This window comes from Rhinatrema bivittatum, chromosome 9, assembly GCF_901001135.1.
Source record: "Rhinatrema bivittatum chromosome 9, aRhiBiv1.1, whole genome shotgun sequence".
In the NCBI taxonomy this organism is placed as follows: domain Eukaryota; kingdom Metazoa; phylum Chordata; class Amphibia; order Gymnophiona; family Rhinatrematidae; genus Rhinatrema; species Rhinatrema bivittatum.
In genome coordinates, this window is record NC_042623.1 from 39,801,081 (window position 1) to 39,826,883 (window position 25,803).

General features: G+C 42.7%; 1 protein-coding gene across 2 annotated transcripts in view; it reads right to left on the bottom strand.

Annotated features, from left to right (window-relative positions):
• The window catches only part of PHTF2 (putative homeodomain transcription factor 2), a 393,241-nt gene that overhangs the window by 21,362 nt on the left and 346,076 nt on the right, over positions 1–25,803 (bottom strand). For both annotated transcript variants that reach the window (XM_029615118.1, XM_029615117.1), the window contains 5 exons: positions 16,970–17,242; positions 16,005–16,136; positions 13,186–13,272; positions 4,725–4,880; positions 2,061–2,156 (listed from right to left, as the gene is read on the bottom strand). In XM_029615118.1, coding sequence (XP_029470978.1) covers positions 2,061–2,156; positions 4,725–4,880; positions 13,186–13,272; positions 16,005–16,136; positions 16,970–17,242 — 744 coding nt within the window. The remainder of the gene's footprint in view (positions 1–2,060; positions 2,157–4,724; positions 4,881–13,185; positions 13,273–16,004; positions 16,137–16,969; positions 17,243–25,803) is intronic.

Sequence of the window (25,803 nt, forward strand, 5' to 3'; positions counted from 1 at the left end):
AAGGAAAGGTCCTCTGGAGGAGAACGCTTTCTGCTTTCAGTAGGTGAAGGTGGTGAAGGCAAATCATCGGTGTCTGGTGAAGAATCATCTGTCCAGGTATCATAGGGATCAGCACCTGCTCCTCTAGGGACTAGAGGAGGACGGGACGGTGGGATCCCTGAAGATCCTGGTCTAGGCTCCAAAGGAATAACTGGAGGCACTGATGAAGGCAGCAAAGACAACGGTGCAGGCAGAGGGCATCGATGGATGGCTCAATGGCGCCAACGGACGTATCGGCACCGATAGATGGATCAGTAGCACCGACGGACGTATCGGCATCCATGGCTGAGGCATCGGTAGAACTCCCGATGGAGGGATGCGGAATGGTGTTTCTCCTCCCGATGACAAAGTAAGCGGGGAGGGCACCGGAGCCATCAATGACCCAGAGTCCATCGGTGGAAAAGCGGCCATGAGCGCTTCCATCCCTGAGAGCAGTGGTGCCAACGCTGCTGGAATCAGGTTGGTGGTCTGTTCCGAAATCGGTACCGGTGTAGGTGCCGGAGGAACTTTGAGTCGATGCATCGTCTTGTCGATGGCTTCCTGAACCATCCGGTCCAGTTCTTCTCGGAGACCTGGAGCAAGCAGCCCGGCTCCGGAACAGAAGAAGGAGGCAGAGGCATAGCTGGAGGGACCCTGTTAAAGGCGGAGTCACGGCTCCAAATACCCTGTCGGGTGAGGGTTGCCTTGGTGACCCTGTCGCCGAAAAGGTCGGTGCCTTTTCTGGATGGGGTTTCTTCGACGGCGGCGCGGACGATGCTTGGTCAATGATTTTGCTCCCTCGATGGCCCGAGACTTTTGATGCCAGTGGCGATGTTTATCTCTATGATCCCCACGGTCCTGAGGGGGAGTAGAGGGTGTTAAAGGCCAAGAGGTCGTCGATGCCGGACGGTCACCGGCCAGAGGTAGATACTGGCGCAAAGTTGACGGTGCTGGTTCTGACTACGTCGATGCAATCGACGGCGTCTGGGTTTGAGCACGGAAGAGAAGTTCCATCTTCTCCATTCTGGCCTTGCGACCTTTTGGTGTCATTAGGGCACATTTGGTGCAGGTTAGGACATCGTGCTCACATCAGAAACACATTACACAGACTTTGTGGGGGTCTATGATGGACATGGTGCGATTACAGTCCGAGCAGTCTAGAGATGTGAATCGGAACTGAAATCGGATCCGATTCTGGTTCCGATTCACGGGCACTGGCTGAACCCCGACGCCATGGCCATGAAAAAAAAATGAGCCGTGGTATGGTTGACGGCCAGTAGCCCGCGAGGGCCAAACTCGACGGTAATCGACGGAAAACGGGTAAAAACCGTACCGGAGTACCGTGGCTTGAAAAAGTTGAAGGAGGGACCCCTGTGGCTGCAGGGTTAGTACCATGCTGGGCATGCCTAGTAGGGGCCAGTCAAAGTTCTGGAAACTTTGACAGAAGTGTTCCGTAATTGGGCTCCATCCTGTGATGTCACCCATATGTGAGTACTACCATCCTGCTTGTCCTGTGAGAATGTAATGGTTTACTGATGCAATTTGTCTGGTGCACACTTAGGAAAGGTTGAGAGATAAATCTAACAAGATAATTAAATACTGGATCAGGGGTGAGGAAGCGTGAGAGGAGGATGCTAGCCACTTCATATTAATTCTGAATATCTACCCAGGTGCAGAAACCGTTCTGCCCACCATGTTTAATTCAGTTGGTCTAAATTTACGTCAAACTCTGGAGTTGTTATATTTTCCATAGTTATATCACAGAACATGGCAACTCCCTTTAATATCTTAGTCATTGTGTAGCCCACAAAACAGATGTGTAAAATATATTCAGTTAGAAGAACTTCAAATCCCGATCATCATAGGCGTGATCTGTTACGAAAGCTTACCCACGGGAATAAAAACAAGTGCATAATTAGTCTTAGAGTAAACAGCACCACTCTCACAAGGGTTTCACAAGAGGGCTGTGTAATTCATTTATTTATTTTTTTAAGAACCAGCAATAAATCAAGAATTATGGTATTCATTATATTCACACTTACCTTCAATAATTTAGTAGCAAGTTTTAAAACATTGTTGACCAATGTCAGTTCCTCCTTTTTGTTAGGTTTCTTCTCCATTTTCAAGTACAGGTTTATCTACACAAAAAGGTCAAATCAACAGTATTTTAAAATGCAGCAACTCACTAATAAGAAGGTAGGCCAAACCAAGTAAGTGAACAGATCTGTAACACATCACCTTTTCACCGATCAGGTTCTGGTGAATTTCCAGAATCATGGTCCACACACAGTTTAACAGAAACTTTTGCATTTCTGGGCAGAAGGATGGATTGAATGCTTTTCTGCCATGCTGAAAAGCACTAAAAATATCTAGTGCCACAGAAAATCGTGTACTGAAAGGGGATGCCCGTTTTCTACAGAGCTTTTGACAAACTGTATGTAATGTGATTTGTTTTTTCAGGGCAATTTTTAAAGCCATTACATGGTCTCTCTGAAAATAGCCCTCCCTCAGTTGGGCTAAAAACATGTTCAGGGTTTAACTCTTGAGCTGGATTAAGGGAAGGTGTTCTGGACGGGAGGGCCAAATCAGAAAACAACATGTAAAGATTGTATTTTCAAATTCATGCCCGTTATTTTCCACTGAAATTTTTACCTGCAGAAAAAGTCAGGCACAAAAGTTTGCAGGTACTTTTCCTGTTGTAGTTTTCAAAAGGAAAAGTATACATATGCTCACACACTTTTTTCCTTTGAAAGTTAGGTACAAGATACTGAGGTGGACAGGTTGAAAATTGCTCCCTTACAGTATAAGGTGACACAGGAGTCATAAGACAACCACTAGTGAGCTGAGCAAACACAAGTCGCGTGGTCATGAGTGATTTCCTCCCTTTGGGGTAGATTTTAAAATGTGTGTGCGTCCATGTGCGTGCGCTTCCTGGCGTGCACACATGGACGCCCCGATTTTATAACATGCATGCGCTGGTGCATGCATGTTATAAAATCTGTGGGCCGCACGCACAGGAGGGCCGAATTTTGTAAGAGTACGTGCGGCGACACAATCGGGCCTCCCTGAGTTCCCTCCCAGTCTGCTCCAATTAAGGAGCGGACTGGGAGGGAACTTCCTTACCCCCTACCTAATCTTTCTTCCCTGTCCCCTCTCCACCCCAACTCCTAACTGGCTACCCTAGATTTTATTTATTTATTTATTTACTGCTCCTTGGGAGCAGAAGCAATTTATGAGCGCCAGCTGGCTGCCGGTGCTCGCTTCCCCCGGACAGTGTACAATGCTGCTGTCTCGGCCTGCCCCCCCGCCCAGACCCTGCCACCGCCCCCTTCGAAGAGGCCCGGCACTTGTGCGCATACAGGTCCTCTTTAAAAAAATGTGCGCGCTGTGCAGGCCTGGCTGCATGCGTAAACCCTGGGATTTACGTGCTCAGGCCTTTGAAAATCTGCCCGTTTGGTTCTTTCAGATGAATTTTGCTTTTTATCCTCAGTTTGAAACAAGGAAAGGCTTATCAGATTGTACTGATGCATGTGTATATTGCAGTTTGTGTGCGTATGTCTCCTTATAACTTTTCAACAGCTGGATCTAGCTCATCCAGACTTGGTGTACAACTAACTTGTTGGGGATGTATTAGGCCATTTCAGTTTTTGATCTTGGGAAGTGCTTTTGGGAGGGAAGAGGGGGCAATGTTACTAGAACAGAGGCTGGATAGAATGTTGCTCCTCCTATTTGTTTTACCATCTGATTGTGGCTAAGCAATCCAAAACAGGACCAGATTTACCAGAATACTTAAAATGGCGATTTCAAATATGGTAGTTTTGAACTTGGTCAATTTCTGGCTTTGCAGAGGATTATATGCAATCTTCTTGGAAAGAGGTTTGTCACTTTAAAACCCATGAAAAATCTTCATGTTCGACAAATCACTTTTAAAGAAAAAGTTCACTCTCCACATCAGTCGTCCTTCCCTGGGTGCCAACAATCTCACCACCTCTCGCCTATACTGGATGTCTATAGTCCCTGAGAGCTTACACACTCTTGATTCTTCTCTCACTGCCCTCGCTCATGCCCATACTTTTTCTGAGCATTCTATTTCCATCTCTCCTTCAAGTGCTGATGGCCTTTTCCACCCTTCGCTTTCCAGATGTTGATGGAGGTGGAGGACAGTGCAGAAGAGGCTAGAGCAGTAGAGGAAGCGACAGGAATAATGCAATGGATGGGAAGAATGGGGAGAAAAGAGAGCAAGGGCAGTGAGAGAAAGGAAAGGGGCGAGAATAGGAGCAGCAGAAGAAGAAGAGAGAAAGAAGTAAGTGAGAATGGGGATGGTGGCTGATGGCACCACTTTCTTGGAATGCCACTGTATTTTACTTGAGAACATAAGAATATGCCATACTGGGTCAGACCAAGGGTCCATCAAGCCCAGCATCCTGTTTCCAACAGTGGCCAATCCAGGCCATAAGTACCTGGCAAGTACCCAAAAACTAAGTCTATTCCATCCATCTATTAGATCAATAGGGGAAAAATAAGATGGATTTTCCCAGCAGATCTACAGAATATCCGCATTTCTTGTCAAACATGAACCAGGCTGAAATCTGCCTAGTTTGAGTTTGGATGGTGAAATGTTCATGCATCTCTTGATGGGGCAAAGTCAGTCCAAATTGTTTTGATGTAGAATAGAATTCCAAATAGGCAGCATAAGAGTGTCTCACCTGCTCAGTAAGTAATATTGAGGTATTGCTGTATTTTTTACTAGTTTCGGATCCAAGGGTAACAAATCTTAGCAGAAACAGTGTTAAAGAAATGCACCAGATCACTAGTTCCCAATTGTAATGACATTCTAGGAAGATCTCATGCACGTGAAGTAACTGAAAGCAAAAAAAAGAAAAAAACACACACCAAAAAACAGATATTAAAACAAAATCATAACTAGGTTAATATTCCAGCCTTACTCTCATAAAGCAGAATGACGTGATCTTTTACTGGTATAGTATTCTACATTCACAAATTATAATTGTAACACCTTTTCCATCTTCATACACAGAGGTTTTCTTCTTCCATTACCCACCAGTTCTGAGGTAGTCTTTGGAGATGGGACCCTCCCTGGATTTTCCCCTTTGCGTGAGATCTTCATAATCCAGTAACTGAACTGAAACACTCTCCTGAACAGATAACTTCTGCAGACTCCTTCCAAACAGCAAATCTGAAAGTAGATCTCTCAGGCAGGCAGTCCTAATTCTGATTTCAACCAGAAACCCACTTTATAAAGCAAATCTCCAGTGAAATGCAAAAAGCATGGAAATGACCTACACCCTTCAAGATTCACCACCTCTTTTGGTTCTTTTATTCTGAGGATCCTCTTGGAACTCAAGAAATATCTCCTGGAAGGCCTGAGGGCTCTGATCTTGAGCTTCAGCCACCTTCCCAGGATGGAAGACTGGATGAAAGAACATGAGCTAAACTGGATTCATGTGTGTTAAATCTGCTCCTGTAAGCATGTCAGGGACCACTATACATCTACTCTTGCCGACATCATACATCCAGCATCTGTCAAAACTCAGATGTATATAGTAAGGGATACCTTGTTGACACCCTTACAAAACAAAGCTTAACAAGTGATTCAAATAGTATAACTCAAAGACGTTTTGTAGAAAAACCTAAAATGTTACTTTATCACTTTCTTGGTGTTAATCATGGGAGCACAAAACTATTTTAACATTGCAAGATTAAAAATTATAATCATAAAGTTATATAGGTCTATGGTCAAGCCTCCTTTCTGTGTAATTTCCCTTTATTCCTGATATTTTTATATTTATTCACTTTAAAAATTTATATTCTGCACAAATCCACAGGTAGAGCCAGAGTACAAAATAAACACACATAATATCAAACACCAAACAAAGAAATCACAATGACAGATCTCGCATAGAACTGAACAGAAAGCTGCAAACCCATAATATTGGGGAAGTTAAAACAAAAACAAAAAAAAAAACTACCTCGAAAACTGACACCCTAATGCTAAAGGAGCAGGAGACCGTGGCAACGAGTTAACCTTTGATAGCTTGCAGCTATGAAAGTATTAGTATAAGTCAAAGGCCTGCTTCAAAAGGAATACTTTTAAAGATATTTGAAAAGATTGAGGGTAAGCATGGTACGGAGCGGTTCAGGAAGTGTATTCCAAGAAGGGCCTGCCACCTAGAAGGATCTGTTCTGGAATATGTTACTTCACAAAGCCCATGCTCCCATCAAGCCCGGTAATACAAAGGCATCAAAGATGCGTTTTAAAAAAATTCTGAGTCAACAAGATGGGTGCACTCATCCCCTCACAGTGCTGCAAAAGGTAAGGAAATAGTCTCTCTACATATTTGTTAATGTAATATTTAAACCTCTGAAACAGTATAAATGCTCCTCTGGGGGTCAAAGTCACAGTGTAGACATGAGACCTTCTGACTCCTATGATGCAGCTACTCTTGCTTCCAAACTCATGTGCACATTTATTGGTCTTATTCAGTTTAACGCATTCCCAGAAATCACACACAAAACAATACGTGAAACTCTATATCTGAAGCAAAGTTCCCAGAATCTGTCTCGGAAGATAATTCTCTGAAACCTAGAAATATGAATTAATACCCAGCATACTTACTGCACATTTTAACCACTATTAAAAATTTAAATAGTGATTTAACAAAATATTTATTATAGCATGTTGAAATACACTTGTCACTGTCCAGCAAATATTCTCTTCCAGAAGACTCTACTTACTGTCCCATTTTCTATTTCCCTTAGCTCAGTAAAGTTCTTTTTCTGTTGTCTCCAACCTCTTTACATCTGACTTTTGCAAACATTTCATTGGAGCTGCATTTAACAGTATTTTCCTATCGCATTTTCTTCTACCAATGGATCCATTTACTATAGAATACTAACATACCTCTATCTCTGGTCCACTACTCAGCAATACTGTGGGCTCCTTTCTGCTACCGTTTTTATACTGATGAACCTTGTCTAAACACCCCTCTCAGTTTACTTGGGGATATTAAGTACATTTCATAACATCACCAAAAAGACAGTTCTCTTGAAGTCCCTTCCTAAGTCATATTCTGCGTTCTAGGGCACTATTCAAATTGGGTGCACAGGCACTTTTTACCTTGAACTTTCTCTTTGAAGAACTGCCTAAGAGAAAGCACGTGTACAAATTTAGTGGGTACTTCTTCTGGGTAAAGTTACATGTGTATGTTTGCAAGTACAAACATACGTACATAAATACAACTCCTCCCCAGTCCTGCTCCCACTACTGCAGGTAAAGTTTACACATCTAACTAATTTTCATAGACCTCAATTTCTGAATGGAAATGGCTTTTGAAAATCACCCTCCATGTGTATACATTACTAATTCTGACCTTATAGATACTGCCTCTGTACATACAGGTATTCTCTACTATCCCTAAATCCTTCATGGATGCAGTACTGCCCAGATTTTATTTATATATATGGTGCTGAAGAGGCGGCCTAAAATCCCATGTAGTACAATATCTTTTATGTTGGTATCTGCAGGACCCATACAGCTACTAAAACTCTACATTACTACAAGAAGTTGTTTAGTGAATAAAAATCTTCCTGGCCCTCTATCACTAGAACAAACTTCCTCCAGAAGTTCAAGACTCTCTCCTCCTGCTTTTGCCTAAAATCTATTTTTTTCCAACTGGCTTTTCCCATGATCCCCTCAGCTCATTTCAGATTATTTTACTGTAACTCCCATTTCCAAGATTTCAAAAAAGGCTAAAGATCTAATTTCCAGTAATACAGTCATTCCAAAACTGGGACAGTTTGGATTTCCCGGAGGCCTCTAAATTGGCTTTGCATATACCTCAGCTGAAGTCTTAAAAACTTAAAGAAAAATTTGTGATACCCAAGCAATCAGCCAAGGCCAGTTAAAGTGCCTCTATTATTGATCTGGTCAATTTGCATGCAATGTAATAAAACAGGTTACAGTCATTGACCAACCTCAGAGAGCTCTGAGTGTTGCAGATGAAATTAACACTTTAAATATGAGCCAGAAACATTGATAACAAGCTTTCAACCAATCAGCAATTAAATATCTCAATATTTATTAGATTCCTAGAATTTATACTTAATTCTTGTAATTAATACCTATGCATAGGCTTACATTTTGTCTACATGTTTTAACAGACAACCAGTAAACAACTTATTTATTTCTATGTAAGGTAAAACTTTAGCCTCTAAAGAAATACATATTTAATTAGAACCTAGCATGCAATAGCTATACATCATTTCTGATTATCTGGCCTTTAGCAGTTTCCAGCAACCCTCTAATCCTAATTCTACAATGCAGGCTCAGATCTTTAAGATAGATGCCAGCATAACTAAGGAGGGAATCCAAGCCTGGATTCCTGAAATTTATGACACCATTCATCCCACTTCTTTGGAGAATGCCACTATTTTTATGGGGCACTTTAAGACTGGCCCCATAAATGCAAAGTGTGTTTTTGCCCATAGACTGCACACATTTTTACAGTGAAAGTACATGCATATTATCACTTTGGAAATGATCCCAGGAAACCCACTCACATACATTTATGCCTGCTAATTTGTGCAGGCAGTTTTTCCGAGAACACACACATCCTTTTGAAACTTCCAAACCTATCCCCGGGAATGCATGTTGTCACTGTGGGTAAACTTATGCGCATAGAGGTTCTACGTGTTCAAGTTTGCTCCCCAATAGGGAGGAGAATTTCTTTTTAAAGCCCATTTCTCCAGGTAAAGTACCCGAGGAAATGGCTTTGAAAGTTACTCTCCCTATGTATTTTGGCGTCTGTTTCAAAAGTGCCACATCTTTGACCTTATTTTTTTTTTCATTACTGCGCTCACACTCCCTTTTTTCTTACTTTTAACTTGTCTTCTTTTGTTCCCAACCTGTAATCTAGGAGATGGGGGACCAATCGTTTACTATTGCTACACCTTCCTTCTGAGATGACCAACAGTATTTCTTCACCCTGCCAAGTCTTTGTTTCTTATTCTCTTTAAATCCTGTCTCAAGATTTGCCTTACCTATTGTACATTTTAGTTTGAACTGTTCAAGTGTTCTTATATATTGCACTGGATTTTGTAAGGGAAAGTGTGCACACACATCCTGAAATCAACAAACCTTTTCAAAGAAAAACATATGAACATCATTACCTGAAGCTGGACACTGCTTTTTTGGATTTTAAATATCTCCGTCATTAAGTGAAAGATGTTCCCGGATTGATATGACGATGTTAGTGGGAGCTAATTGTCTAATCTTCCCTCTGAAGATCTGCAAATTATTCAGAGCACTCTCCAGCAGCTGATTTTGTTTTTTGTCTATGTTTTGACATTTTTTTTTAATTTATTTTTCTATACCGACATTCGATTTGACATATCACATCGGTTTACATATAACAAGATGTCTAAGGCAAACCTTATAATGACATGGTACATTGTAACAGCTTAACTGAGTAAGTGGCTACGTACATATAACTGTTTTACAAGATAGTATTACCATAACATGTTTGATTGCATAACTTGTTACAGGATCTATTAGGAGTTTAATTAACTATGTACAGTGGCAGGGTAGGGAAACAAGGGGGAAGAGGGGACTATGGTGGAATTATTTGTCTAGTGCGAAAGCTTTCCGGAAGAGCCAGGTCTTGAGGTTCTTTCGGAAGGTAGGTGTGGATGGGTCAGTTCTGAGAGCGGTTGGGAGGTTGTTCCATAGGTGAGGGCCCGCTACGGATGCAGCGCGTTCTCTGGTGGAGACTCTATGAACTTCCTTGGCGGGGGGAATGGGGAGTAGGCCTGTGTTGGTTGAGCGGAGATTTCTAGTGGGGTTGCAGGGGGTTAGAGGTCCTTGTAGCCAGCTGGCTTTGTCATTGTGGATTGCTTTGTGTATGAGCATGAGTGTTTTTGTATTGAGATCTGAACGGGACGGGCAGCCAGTGGAGTTGTTTGAGTGCGGGTGTGATATGTTCTGTTTTTTTCCTGTTCGTTAGTGACCGTGCGGCGGCATTTTGTAGGAACTGGAGGGGCTTGAGGGTGGATGCAGGGAGGCCGAGAAGGAGGGTGTTGCAATAGTCTATTTTGACGAAAAGGAGGGATTGCAGTACCGTCCGGTAGTCTGGGGGGTGAAGTAGAGGTTGGAGTTTCTTCAGGATTTGGAGTTTGTAGAATCCTTCTTTTATCAATGTTTTGATATGCTGTTTGAAGTTCAGCTCCTGGTCCAGGGTGACTCCGAGGTCTCTCACCATCGGGAGTATGTTGTATTTGGTTAGAGTTGTGGTGTCGGATATGGGTATTGATGTTTTTCTGGAGAGGTGAAGAATTTCCGTCTTGCTCTGGTTAAGCGTTAGTGCCATTTCTGAGAGGATGGTGGTTATGTTTGTCCGGTATGTTTCCCATTGGTTTAGGGCATTGCCGATGTCATCTCTGATGGGGAGCAGGATCTGTACGTCATCGGCGTAAAGAAAGTAGGTGAGTCCTGTTTTGTCTAGGTATTTGCAAAGTGGCAGCATATAGACATTGAAGAGGGTAGGGGATAGAGATGAGCCTTGTGGGACTCCCTGTGAAAGGGGTATTCTTTCTGATGTTGTATTTCCTTGGGCTACTTTAAAGGCTACTGTTGGAGAGGAATGATTGAAACCATTAGAGAATGGTACCGGTGATGCCTATTTCTTTTAGTCTGTGAATTAGAATCTTATGACTGACGGTGTCAAATGCAGCGGAGATGTCTAGTAGGATTAGGAGGAAGGATGTGCCTTTGTCGAACCCTCGTAGTATGGTGTTTGTGAGGGTGAGTAGTAGCGATTCTGTGCTGTGCAATTTTTTGAAGCCGTGTTGAGCGGGGGCCAGTATGTTGTGGGTGTCCAGGAATTCTGAGAGTTGGTGGTTGACCGTCTTCTCGATGATCTTGGCCAAGAACGGTAGGTTCGAGATGGGTCGATAGTTGGATGGGATGGTCGGGTCGAGTTGTAGTTTTTTAAGGATGGGTTTGACTACAGCACATTTTAGGGAATCCGGGAGTACTCCTTGCTCGAGGGAGAGATTGGTGATGTCAGCGATGGGTCTAGCTAGGCATTTGATATATTTATGTATGTAAATTTGGATCCCATCTCGAACTTTGGAGGGCACGGTTAAAAATATTTTGCATGCATAACTCGGACATTATACACTGTATGTATTTTGGTTCTTAGCACCATGAAACTAAAATTCCAACATCCAGAATGCACTTTTTTAAAAAATAATTAAAATATCTAAAGAAAGATTGATATTTCACTTGGTTGCAGCTCCATCACTGCTCTCTACATTCATGGTGGGGGTGGAAGAGAAATAGAACCAAAGAGCTAAGAGAAACAGATAAGTATGAGAAAAAAATGTGAAGCTTGCTGGGCAGACTGGATGGGCCGTTTGGTCTTCTTCTGCCATCATTTCTATGTTTCTATGTTTCTATATTTTTTAACGAGAATATTAGTTGGCATTTCATTTATTTTTTATTTACTTTTTTATCTGATCCACAATATTCCTTCTCTGTTGACAGGGCTTGGCTGGGGTCTAGCTAGGTTATGAACAATGCTATTACAGCCTCCACCTTCATGCCTGCTCTACTGGCACATATAACTTAAGCACTTTCTGTGGACGAATTTGGATGAAATTTGGCAAGAGAGTTGGCATCTCAGTAAAATCTCTTTTATCAAATTTCAATCTAATCTATCCGCAGAGTGTGACCCTGACACACATATATGGATAAGAAGACAAAGTGAAAGTAACAGGTACTTTTCTGAACGATGAGAGTGCCTAAAAGAAAGTTTAGAAACCGCAATTAAAAGAACAATATATCATGCAGATAATTTCCCTGCTACAGCATGGGGAAATATACCATTGCAAACAGCAGGAATTTACTCAAACAAGAATTTCCTGCTCCATGTATCAAAAGAACATAAGAAATGCCATGGTAGGTCAACCCAAAGTTCATTAAGACCAGCATCCTTTCTCCAACATTGGCCAATCCGGGTCACAAATATCCAGCAGATTCCAAAATGTAAATCTAATTCCTGTAACTCACTCCCTGGGATAGCAATAGCTTTCTTTAGTCTACCTGACTAATAATGTGTTAGGGACTTTTCCTCCAGGAACTTGTCCAAACCTCTTTGAAACCCTGCTATGCTAGTCGCCTTGACCATCCCTCCGACAGGAAATTCCACAGTGGTGGCCATAAACAACCCATGCATCAGGACTCACACAAAGCTTTAAATAAACTAAACAAAACAACAATTCAAAGAGAAAGGGAGTGGAGCTCTTTATCAGGAAAACCATCATTCAAGGCATTCACTGCTTTTCTCCCCTTAAAATAAAGGGAAGGTGGGTCTGAGAAGCACAAACAGCTGTCATTTTTTATTTTATTTTTTTAAGTACAGCAAAAGCCCCATTATCTGGCTTACAGGGGGAATGCTCCATGCCATTAATTGAATATGCTGATTATCTGTGAGCCCTCTGCTTCAGGCAGCAGCCTGCAGGGACCAGAAGAGGAGAGGGTGATACAGGGGTGGACATAGCACAGAGCAGAGCAAAATAACATGTTCCCAAATGTTGATTAGCATTCTGTTTAAACTTTCTTGGAAGCAGTAAAATAAAAAAAAAAAGCCACAAAACCTGCTAGATGCCCGCTGAGTGCCAAAGAATTGGGTTTTTACTATACTTGAATTTTTTTTTTTTACTCTAGGATGTGTCACATTGCTACTGACCATCTGTTAACATTTCACTGGTGGATGCAGTTGGCCTCACTATGCTGAGTCAGCATCCATCAGTTTTAGAATTCTGCACATAAATAAGCAATAGGGAAAATTTATGAAAAGCCAGGAATAGCTAAGAGAGGAAGAAAAATGCTCTGAGTTATCACTTTTTTCTCATGTACTCCAATGGCACAACACAAATTAATCCAGTCCCTTTGTACCCAGTTTTATTTGAAAATTGGATGCGTTAGCCCTCCATACAAACATTTTTCAGCAAGGAATATGCTGTTAAACCCCTTCTTGTGGCTTAAGTAGCACCTGCTGAGTCTTGAAATAGGTGCCATAGGTCAAGAATATCAAAAGAGCAAATCTGATACTTGCTTTTAACTGTGTTAAGTCAAGAGATTCTTACCTGTGCACAGCAGATAAACACCACGGAGATTGTCAGTAAGAAGGCAGATGACACTATTACGTCAACAGACCGCTGGGGGCCTCTCCGCTGAAATTAAAGAAGAACCGTAATTGCAGTTCAATTTTGGACTTAAGCACCAATGGCATATTCATGATGAAGTTGGGACTTGCATTCCAAATAATCTTTTGGTCCTTGTCAGCTTCGGGGCAATTTAGAAACTTTCTATCCTGGGGCAAGGTACCGTGGACTCTGTACCATTTACAAAGCAAACGTACATGCACTTTGAAATGTGCCTGGGGTACAAAGTATCCGCAGACATTTCACACCTTCTTTAATAAAAACAGCTCATGTAGGGATGAAAATGCCAACTATGCGCGTTGCCTTCCTTCCTAGACCTAAACACACACCTCAGGAAGGCCTCCTTTAAATGCAGCTCAAAGCATAGAGGTCAGGGAACACCGCACATGCTCTGAACTGTACTGAAAAAGGGAAGGGGGGAGCAATTCTCAGATGGCACGATTTCCGCAGGCACATGTTTTGAAAAGTGCCCTCTTCATTGTAAATTACAAGAAGAGTTGAGAGCGACCAGGAGAATTATTAACTGCTTTATGTTTTCACACTATAACTATGATGGTTAAAGCTTGTGACTAGGCATGCAGAGGAAGCAAACCCCTCTCCCAGTTTCAGCTCTGGAAGGAGAGTTCTGTGCCTGTGTTGGACACATTCATGTATCTCTCATGGAATTAAAGAGCTCCAGCTTGATTCTTATTCAGTATTTACCTTCCTGTGGTGAGCATGCAGGGGGTGCCCTGAAGGAAGCAGATGGGAAACCAGCATTGAAGTTTATGACTGGGGACTGAGAGGGAGTTTCCAAGTGAAACGTTTTAATGATTTTAGAATAAAGTTGGGTGTGTTTACCTCTTTGCAGGTGCACCATGTATTTTTGGCTACTATTTTGGGCTTCGGACTTTGAGAGAACTGCTGGTTGAAGGCATTCTGTGTTTAAGGGTGCTTGATTTCAACTTTAAAGCAACTGTGCATATTTTTTTTCTTTGGCCTATAAGTCTTATCAGCTCTGGTTTTCTGCGCACCCCATGAAGGGAGCTGAACTAGCGAAAGAGATACTGCACGCACTGTTCTGCTTGTGAGCTACATAAAGCAGATAAAGTTTTGGGACTCCCACTGTGTGAAAGACTAAAGGAATGTGAGAAACCGCATACAGCATGGAAACAGGAAGAAGGAAACAGCAAAGCATTTCTTAAAAGTTCAATGAATAAATCAAAAACAGCGTAATTAAAACACTGCATCTGTTAAAGTGTTCTAGGTCAGCATGCACAAGAGATGTCAATCCAGTATTTTTGTTAAATGTTCAATTTCGGTAGAGGATTTTGTCCTTGGGAAAAGTGTAAGTATAGTAGCCCTGTAAACCCGCCATGTTGATTTGAGTGGGTACAGAGCAAGCAGTTGCTATGCAAACTTCAAAAGACCCCACCAAAGCACTTCCACTCTGCTCTGAAACATGGAGGAATAGAAGAGAGGAGTAGTCTAGTAATTAAAGAGGAGGGCTGAGAAAGACGGAAGCCAGGGCTCAAATCCCACCGTTGCTGCTTGTGACCTCGGGTATTCACCCTCCATTGCCTCAAGTACACAGTTAGATTGTAAGTTCTCTGGGGCAGAGACCTACCTACTTCTACCTGAATTGTAAATCACCTTGAGCCCAAGTCTAGAAAGCTAACTAAATCTGTTTATATAGGGCCCCCCGCACTCCCAACCCAGGTCTCAATTCTATGCTGTCCCTAGCTTAGGTTTTAAGTTAGGATTAAAAAGAGCCAGGTTGGCAGACCATCACTAACAAGCACTTCTAGTGAGGCTGTTTGGAAGAATTTCTTTGGCTTCTTAGCAAATCCATTAAAGCACAAATCATAATAGTGTTGGTTTGTGCTGCAGAAGTTTATGCACATACTCATTTTATCAGCAGCCACAAAACAGCCTCAAATGATAATCACTATTAACCTGCACCAAATTTGGAGCATGAAGTTATCCTTCCACTATGAAGAGTTACAAGCATCAGAATGTACTGGAATGTCAAATAAAATTGCCCCCTGCGTCATTCAAATAAAAACAGGGAAAAAAAGCAGAACTCTGCTCCTATATTATGAACGTATCAATTCATTACAGGTAGACAAGACCAATAAGAACAGTCATTGTGAAAGGTGACCCACTGAATAATCTCCCCTATGGTAATTGTTTATTTATTTACAAACATTTGATATTTTACTTTTTGCCAGGCTTGGTCTCAAAGCAGATTACAGAAATAAGACTTACATATAACATGGTTAAATGTAGTTAATAATGAATGCCACTGTATGGCAAAAGGAACAAGCGTGGGGAAAAACTAATATTCCTAGTGAGCTGGCTGGGGAGAGGCCTGGTTGAATGGCCATGCCTTGGCTTTTTCTCTGGAAAGCAAGTTAGTTTGATTCCTGGGGGATGGGTATAGGAACCTCATTCCAGATCTTGGGAGCATAGTGCCTGAAGGCTCTTATTCTTGTACAGTTCAATTTGGAAGAAGTCAGGGGTGGGAAGGAAAGAAGAGCCTTTTGTGAAGATCGGAGCTCTCTATCTGGGGTGTGAAAGGCATGGAGATGAATGAGATATTCCAGGGCCTGTTTACGCCAAGACTTCTCCCACACGTTAATGTCAAAATGTGCCCATTTGTAAACCAGATGAAAGGCAAGCCAGCACTGGAGAAGAGCAAATATGGCATCAGCTTCTAAACAATCTGCTGAGAAATGAATGGACATTCCTGCTCATTTTACCTTTAGGTAAGAGCGAAGAGACAGCCACATTTTGATATTCTGTACTTTCTTCAGTCGAAAATGAGGAACCTCAGATTTTCTAGCTCTCCGAGCTGATGTTAAGTGGCCAAAGAGTTTGGCAAAAAGTAGTCTCTATGAAAAATGAAGTAACATTAGTGTGCTAATTATGAAATGATGCTCCCATTTAAGCTTTCATATCTAGAATCTGATTTTGCAGATAAGCAAACTGAATTGGTTTCGGGTGGGAGAAACCTACTAACCCCAGAGTGTTAAAACAAGGACAAGCTATTTTATGCATTAATAAGGCAGTTCTTCTCGAAGGCAGAATGACCAGTAATATAAGACTAACAACAAACATAACTGTAAGGCAGTATAGACATTTTCCTTAAAGGCAGACATGGATGTTATTTATTGCACCCATCCAGGGAGAAAGTATTTTGGATCTGTGGGTTCTAAGTACTTTTAAATAAACATGTTCCTTGCAGAAAGAGTGCTTGTGAATGCTGTTGGGAATGCATGCCCTGGTGAAGAGGGCTCATACCATACAAGGAAGAGAAAGTTTAGGCTGCTAACAAAGGCTCTGAAATATAGATGCACATAATTCTTTCTGAAATGTGGTTTGAGCAGTAGGTTCAGAACCAGGAAGCCAGGGATCAGATCCTGCTTCTCCCACCTATGCTTCTTGTGACCTTGGTCACTTCACTCTCCATTTCCTCAGGTACAAAATACTGTAATCCCTCTGGGACAGAGACCTACCAACAGCATCTGAACATGTAACTTACCTGAAACTCTGATTTCAAAAGCCAAGAAATTAAATCCAAAAGCCAAATCCAAATTACATATCCTACTTAGAAGAATATGTCAACACAGTTGATTTTCAAGTCTTCTGCACTAAAGTGCTCCCTAATCCAACAGAGAATCCTAAGCAACAGGTATGAAGGTCACAGGCTCGAGAGAACACCCACCTGTTTGTATGTTCTCTCAGCTACACACAGTAGAAAAAAGAAAATCCACACAAGGGAAACACGGACCACAAAACTTATAACCACCATGGAAATGACCATAGTGTCTGCACTTGAACCAAATGCAATAATATAGAGATCTTCAGCAGAGAGTGTAGCAAGCTGATCAAAGTCCTTGGATTCAGACAGTCTGAAGACAAACGGGGTTAAGCCGAGGATTAAGGAGATCACGTTTCCAAAAATCTGATATCCTATTCCTGGTATATAGTTGTTCACCTAGAAAGTGGAGGAAAGTTTGATATGTTTAAATAAATCACAAGGAAGCTACCTTCAACTAAATTTTAAGTATTACATTTCTACTTCTTTTATAATATTCCAGTGCTGTCATCATTGAAAAATTACATTTATCCTTTATGATACTCACCAAATTCAACCAAATTCAAATATTTAAATTAGGTTTTGTATATAGCATCGCTGGGGGCAGTTATCACATACATTCTTTAAAACATAAAAAGTTATAAACAATACTTATAGTATACTAAAATTAAACAAACAGTAATTAAATCATTTACTAAATGCAATGTTAAAATAGAATGTCTTGACCTGTTTCCTATATGTTTTAATATCTATTATTTGAAGTTTAAATGGCAAGGCATTCCATATTGATGGAGCCACATATGTAAAAGCCCATAACCAGGTGGATTGTAGCCTGCACAGGCATAATGATGGTACTGTTAATAAATGTGCTTCCTGAGACCTTTAGCCTTTCATCAGATGATATTCAAAAGTTGCAGAATTTATTTTTTTTTTTTTAAACAAAATTGAACTTCGGAGCCAGCCTGCTGGCTCAATGGCAGTACTGTTCATTGCCATGTGTAGGGAATCACATTCAATTTCTGGCTCAGGTTTTCTGCTTCCTGGGGGGGGGGATGAAGTCTGTCACTGCACAACCGGCAACACCTGGAAGCCGGACTGAGAACCCATGACTACAGGGTTACAAAAGGAGCCCTAGTGCATGACCCCCGGCCTACGATAGTCACTACAATTATGTAATTAAGATGGAAATGGGATATAAAATAAGGGCACTATCTCTGGGTAATTGCAAACGAAGGTTCATGATACCAAATCCCAGCCCTGGTTCTGACTGAGCTGTTAGCCCAAAGGAGCAGGAGGAAACTGCCTGCTCCAAAAAAACCCAAACAAAACTAAGCTGTGACTAAAGTTTTTATGCAAGTACACCTTCTATCTTTGACTTTCATCTAAAACATATAGACCTAAGATTTCTAGTTATGTGTTGTATTTTATGCCTTCATGCGAAACCCTAAAATGCCAGCAGCTGGGATATATACATATGAACTTAATTAGGATATGACAAACAAGTCTATCTATTACTGGATTTATGGCAGTTTAGCTGCAGCATGGGCTTTAGAGAGCATACTGGAACCCGGACAGGAAGTGAGGCTATAGTAATTCTGGGAGATAGAGTCTTTTGAGTGTTCTGGCTCAACAGAAAGCAGAGTTGCTTACCTATAACAGATGTTCTACGACAGCAGATGTTAGTCCTCACATATGGGATCACACATGGGTGATATCATCAGATAGAACCCGGCATGGAAAACTTTTGTCAAAGTTTCTAGAAACTTTGACTGGCACACTGAGCATGCCCAGCATGCCACTATCCGCGCGTCCATATGGGGTCCCTCATCAGTCTCTTAAGATAGAATTATGAAAAAATAAAATAAACATAATGAATCCCAACTCCGCAGGGTGGCGAGAGGGTTTCGTGAGGACTAACATCCTGCTGTCCTAGGAGAACACCTGTTACAGGTAAGCAACTCTGCTTTTTCCTAGGACAAGCAGGATGGTAATTCTCACACATGGGTGAATCCCTAGCTACAGGCTGTCCCCAAAGTCAAGCAAGACCAACACGCACCCAAACAGGTTCTGGATTTCAGTTTTCTACCTACGAGCCTAAATTTGGATTCCAGTACCTCCCTCCTACATTTTCCTATCTTGTTAGTGTCTACATGTACCACGACAGCCGGCTCCTCCCCCGCACTGTCTAAAATCCTATCTAGGTGACGCTTGAGATCCGCCAACCTTTGCACCAGGTAGGCATGTTACCAGGCAATCCTCACGCCCACCATCCACCCAGCTGTTAACATTCCTAATAATTGAATCACCAACAATGATGGCCGACCTAACCCTTCCCTCCTGGGAACTAGCCCTGGGAGACATCCTCGGTGCGAGAAGACAATGCACCACCTGGAGAGCAGGTCCTTGCTATAGGATCATTTCCTCCTGCACCAGGTTGATGCTCTCCAATCATGAGACCTTCCTCCTCCAAGGCAGCACCAGGGCTGCCAGACTGGAATTGGGACTTGGCTACTATGTCCCTGAAGGTCTCATCTACATACCTCCCTGTCTGCCTCATCTCCTCCAGATCTGCCACTCTATCCTCCAGAGATCAGACTCGTTCTCTGAGAGACAGGAGCTTCTTGCATCGGATGCACATGTACAATTTCTCACTGGCAGGTAAAACATCATACATGTGAAACTCAATGCAAAAGACTGGGAGGGCCCCTTTTTTGCTGCTGGACTGATGCCTTCATCTTAAATTTGTTCAGTTCTTAGTTAGGTTTTTTAGGTTGCCATGGGAGCAGGAATACATACAATTAGGGTCCTTTAAATGTATTAGATTATTCACTATATATTTGGTAGTGATCTACAAGGGAATGATTAAACTCTTGATAAGGTGTGGGGAATTTATGAATTTAAGTTAAAAGTCTGATTAAATTGTTTTTTTTGGTTGTGAAAGTGTCACCTGTTTATAAATTAAAGGATGGGTAGGGCCTGGTGGGAGATACAAACACAAACTTCTGTCTTTTGCCTGCCCTCTGTCTAGCTATTCAATACAGACACACAAACACATTAAGTAATACACCCCCAATAGTTCACTTCTCTCCAATACTTTTAAGTTTTAAAAATTTCCCCATGGTTGGATCATGTGATGTGGTAGCCGGAAGGTCTCGTTTCTTCCAGGCTCCAGACTCGCCCCGCCAATCGCGCCTCATCGGATAGCAAAATTACCAGTCTATTAAAAGTTAAACATCATCGGGGACAGGGTGTATGTCCGCGATCCAGGCTCGAGGAAAATCGCGGCCATCAATGATGGCCAAGACTAATAAAAAGGAAAAAGAAAAAGTGTCAGCACCCGAATCCAAGATGGCGGCAGCGGCGGAAAGTGAGTCTCCCTCCCCCCTTGCGCCACTTACCATCGCGGAAATAAAAGTCGCGGTTCGTGAAGCATTAGAGGAAAAGCTGTCACAGATCACCACTCAGCTTGGGGAGATTTGGGACTTGCTGGCGGTGCTCCCCCCACGTTTGGAAACAGCAGAGGCAAGGATTTCTGAGCTGGAGAATGCCGCGGGGGTCACACGTGCTAAAATAGTGGCCGGGGATAAAAATATACAAGCTCTTCAGCTTAAAACCGACAAGCTGGAAAACAGAGCCTGACGCAATAATTTGCGGTTCCTGGGCTTTCCGGAGGTGGTGGAGGAGTGCTCCCTGTGCTCACGTTTGGAGACCTGGCTCCCAGAGGTGCTTGCCCTGCCTCACTTACAGGGGAAGCTTGTGGTGGAGCATGCTCATCGGCTGGGAGCGAGATCTTCACCATCGGGGCGTCCTCGGCTGGTCATAGCCAAAATCTTAAATTCAGCTCACAAGACAGAGCTCTGGAGGGCATCACATTCGAAACTGGAATTGCTTTATCAATCACATCCCATCAGAGTTTTTCAGGATTTCTCAGCTTCAGTGTCAGAGGTCAGGCAGGGTTTTTCACCCATTTGCTCCACCTTGCACAACCGGGGTATCAAATTTGCGCTTATGTTCCTGGCACGCTTGCGGATCTGGAACAAGGATAAGGTTCACACTTTTGATACAGTGGAGCTGGCTCGGACTTTTGTGGACTCACTGGATTCCTAACGTGGATTTTTTTTCAACTAACTCTCATAAGTCTCCGGCCTGGGCTTGGTGTCGGATGGGAGTAAGGGAATTATAAGACTTGCAAAGTACACGTCCGAACATGTAGGATGGCTTTATTTATTTGTTTATTTATTTAACAGTTTTTTATACCGACCTTCATAGTAAATTACCATATCGGATCGGTTTACAATTTAACAAAGGGAAAAAAAGGGAAAAAACTAGAGTAACAAATTCACGTAAACGAAAGATAACAATAAGTAGGAATAAGTCAAAGTTACAATCAACAGGGGGAGAGAACTTGGAAGCTTGCAACAAGCTGGAAAGAAGATAGGCCGGTAAAAGAAATTTTACCATAGAGTGTACAAGTTAAAAACTTAAGGACGGTGCTTTAACCTGAATGTCTCAGAGTCCATTTGCCCCCCAGGGGGTTGGCTCTGAGTAGCTGCCTTCTGGGGTATTGTGTAGGAGCCAGCGGCGTGGGGAATTCCTTCATACCTCAAATTCGTCATAATTCAGCGTTTCGACTTGATATAAATAATGCTTTTTTTTTGGTACTGACTCCGCTTCCACAATTAGTGGAACCTATGTTTCTGGACGGATTATTTTAGGAATATTAGGGGACCATATCTCTAGGATCGTTTCTAGAGATTACATGTGAGACTTATAATGTTAAGGCCCTAACTTTGCTTTTTGGTGGGGCCTGGCTATGTACTGAACTGTTTCCCTGATGGATTTCTTTTTCAGACTGCTTATAAGACACTTACTTGATTACCTAGGTTTAGATGTTTTTATTTTCTCTGGCCTAGGGACTCTTACAGTGGTGTCTATTTGTTTGATGTTCAAGGCTATGTTTCATTAGTATATGCTCGAGGGGGATGGTGGGGCGAGGTCATGGGCACATCTATACGTGATCTACTGCTTCCGTTATGGAAGCGCAGGGTGGTGGGCTGAGGGAAATGGTCAGGGGACTAGTCTTGAAGACTTGGGAGGGTGGAGATGGGAAGGGTTGGGAGGGGAGACAGCTGCGTTGGGGGGGTTGTTTGGGGGGGGAGAAAAGGGATGGAATACACAGGGCAAAAAGGAACTTGTAATACATGTGGAGGAAGACGTATACCACCGTCTTGTTTTTTCATTTCTGTATGCAGTCAAGTGACCCACAGAGCAGGAGAAAGTTGGGGGGAGCCCTAGCTGGGGGGGCTTCTGCCATGTTGCTTTGCATTTCAGCCTTCAAATTATTCTCTTGGTTTAAACATTGAGTAATCACACAAGATTTGTTTCTTGGAATGTCTGTGGGATAAATTCACCTGTCAAGCGCTCTAAAATACTTTCCCTGTTGAAGAAAAAAGCAACCTTGGTGGCCTACTTGCAGGAGATCTACAATTAACTAACCCCAATCTTAGAGGAACCTATCATTCACGTTTTCTAGAATTAAACACTCTCAAAATTACTTTTGGGAAATTGTATCAGAAAACAATGTGTTCTTACAGTCGTCTGGCTCTTGCCCACAAAGGGCTGCAACCAGTTTCGTGTATGTGGCACTCACAGTCACCTCATTTACTCTTTCCCATTGATTGTAATTTTTTTCAATTTTTTTTTTTTTTTTTTAAAGACTTCAATCTCCCACTTGTGTTACCCAAATTTAAAACCACAATTACGCTTGTTGCTACTTATCTTGATTAATGCACCAAAGTGCTCCAAATTTTCTTTTTCTTTCTCTTATTATTTCATCCACTATCTCTCGGTGCCGCTTTTTCACACCAAACTCGCGCTCACTGGCGCTTCACTTGCTGTTTTGTTACGGTGCTGTCTGCCGCTGTCTACTTGCTGTTTTGTTACGGTGCTGTCTGCTGCTGTATACACGCTGTTATACCTCCCGACATTGACCCATCTCACTGCGGCAGAACATGCTAAATTGCGCCGCGACTGGGTGGGGGAGGTGCACTGTGCATCAGCCTCCTCGAGGTCCGCAGGCGTTGCTATCATGATACATAAGAAGCTTCCTATTAAAATCACCAAAGAAATAGTGGACCCCCAGGGCTGTTATCTTATTTTGGTTTCTGAATTATATGGTCGGACTGTTGTCTTATGCAACGTCTATGCCCCTAATATTTATAGCCCAAATTTTTTTCGGGGACTTTATTCTCATTTAATCCCTTATCTCAATGAGATTTTGATTATTGGGGCTGACTTCAACACTATCCGTGATGCCACACTGGATGCCTCTGCGTCACGTACGCGGAAGCGGGGTATGGGCAGAGGTCCTCAACTGTTGGAACATACACTCCATCTGTTGGATGTATGGCGCTTACTCCACCCAATGGATTGGGACTTTATACATATGTCTTGAGCACATGCATCCCTCTCACGGATTAACTACTTTTTGATTAGTGATCACGCATTTCCTTTGGTAACAGATGCCAGGATTAACAATATTGTTATCTCTGACCATGTTCCCGTTTGGGTTGACTTCCATTTTACAGGTGGTCATTCGTCGGCGAATTTATAGCACTATCCCTATTTTTTAGCTAATGATACTAAATTTCGGGATTATCTGCAGACTAAATGGGCAGACTATGTGTCTCTTAACCAGTCTCATACTTCTCAGCTAGTCTTGTTTTGGTACGTGGCTAAGGCAGTTCTAAGGGGGGATATTATATCTTATGTTTCTCACCGTAAACAGGTTTTAGATAGGCGTATTTTGACGTTAAGTGGGCAACTACGCAGGGCTAGGATCCGATTAGCTGCGGGAGGGGGTGAGGAAGCGCGGGTTACATATCGTTCTTTACAATTGGCTCTCAATTCCCTTTTACATCAGTGGGCGAAGAAGAGTTTCCTGTTCTATCAGTTTCACCTTTATCAATACAGCAATAAAACTGGGTGTATGATGGCTAATTTGATCCGGTCCACACGGTCTAATCGGTTTATTCCAGCACTGCGGACGGCACCCACCAAGGTGGCTCGAGATAACCCTGGCATTTTGGAAGGGTTTCGGAACTTCTATTCGGCCTTATATACTTCTGAAGGAGGGACGGAAGAGACTAGTGCTAGCTATTGCTCCAAACTGCCTCTCCCCTCTGACTCCGGATCAACGGGCATTGCTTAATCAGCCTATTTTGGAAGAGGAGGTTCGTAAGGTCATAAGTGGTCTGTCTAATTTTAAGGTGCCAGGGTCTGATGGCTATACGGCAGAATTTTTCAAGACCTTGGTGGACCAGATAGCAAGCCCCTTAGCTGCAGGTTTTTCAGAGTTGATAAAGTGTGGTTCCTTTCCCACTCATGACAATCTAGCCCTAATTACTCTTATACCTAAATCGGGCAAAGACCCTCTTATGCCGGAATCATACCGCCTGATCTCATTGTTAAATCTAGATCATAAAATATTGGCAAAAATATTGGCTGAATGCCTGGCTCCTATTTTGCCTTTCCTGGAGAGTAACCATCAGGTTGGTTTTGTTCGTCAAAGGTATGCTTTAGCTAATATTCGCTGGGTACTGACTGCCCAGACTATTTGTCGGCAGATGGTCAACCCCCATCTGGTTATCAGTTTCAATGCTGAAAAAGCATTTGATCGGGTGGAATGGCGATACTTGTTTTTCATTCTAAGAAAAATGGGATTTGATGGTCTCTTCCTTTAAGCAGTGCGGTTCCTATACGCTGATCCGCGTGTGGTTATCTGGGCCAATGGCGCACAGTTGTAGCCCTTTGTGGTGGCCAGAGGCACTAGGCAGGGTTGCCTGTTATCACCCTTATTGTTTATATTGCAATTAGAACCTCTTCTGTTAGCTATCCATCATAGTCGTGTTATTCGGGGTGTGCGTTTTGGCTCGCACATTTTTAAAGGGGTGGCCTTCGTGGACAACCTGCTGGTTTTCATAACTGACCCATTAAGGTCCCCATTATTGAATACAATTTGGGAGTTTGGAAAGTTCTCTGGGTTATGTTTGAATGAGTCTAAATCCTCTGTATTAGCCTATCTACCTACTCTTCCAACCCGTTGGTCAGGATTTTTCCCCTGTACTGGGCCAAGGATTCCTTATCTTATCTGGGGGTGTACCTCCTGGCAGATCCCGAACGTGTTTATCAGGCTAATATTCCTCAGATGTTGCGGACTACCACTGATCACTTGGCCACCTGGAATAAATTGCCTCTTTCCCTAACGGGTCAGGTCAATTTATTTAAAATGACTATATTGCCTCGATGGTTTTATCTTCTCCAAAATCTCCCGATTGTCCTAAAGCGGGTAAGATCTCCAACGACTAGATGGCGCACTTCGGAGGTTTCTGTGGGGGGGGGGGGGGGAGGGAAGGCTCGTATTCCGTTATCCTGGTTGAAGGCGAGGTGGGGTAGAGGTGGACTGGGAGTGCCCGATTTGACTGCCTTCAACTTGGCCTGTAATCTTAGGCTAATTCGAGGCTGGATGCTGGATATCTCTGCTCATACCCTATTATATGCAGATGCCGCTTTGATGGCTCCGGCTTATGCTGTCCAATCTGGGGCTACTTCTCTTCCATCTTTTCTTACACAGAGAGCTTTGGTGTGCCTGCTCAGACAGACATGGCGGCGGCTGATGAAGCTTTTAGAGTTACCCGCCCTATGTGCTTATTTTCTCCCTGTAGTGGGGAATCCTGATTTTACCCCGGGCTCCCAATCTTCATATTTCAGGGTTTGGGAGGACAGGGGTATTACACACTTAAGTCATTTATGGATAAGCGCAGGATCCTTTAAGGACTTCCAAGCTCTTTATGGTTTCGGAATTACACACACTTTCCCATACATTCAAATTGTACATTACTTACGGGCACTTCCTGCCTCTTATTGGGATCCCTTAGTGTTCCACACCTTTGATGGGGTTT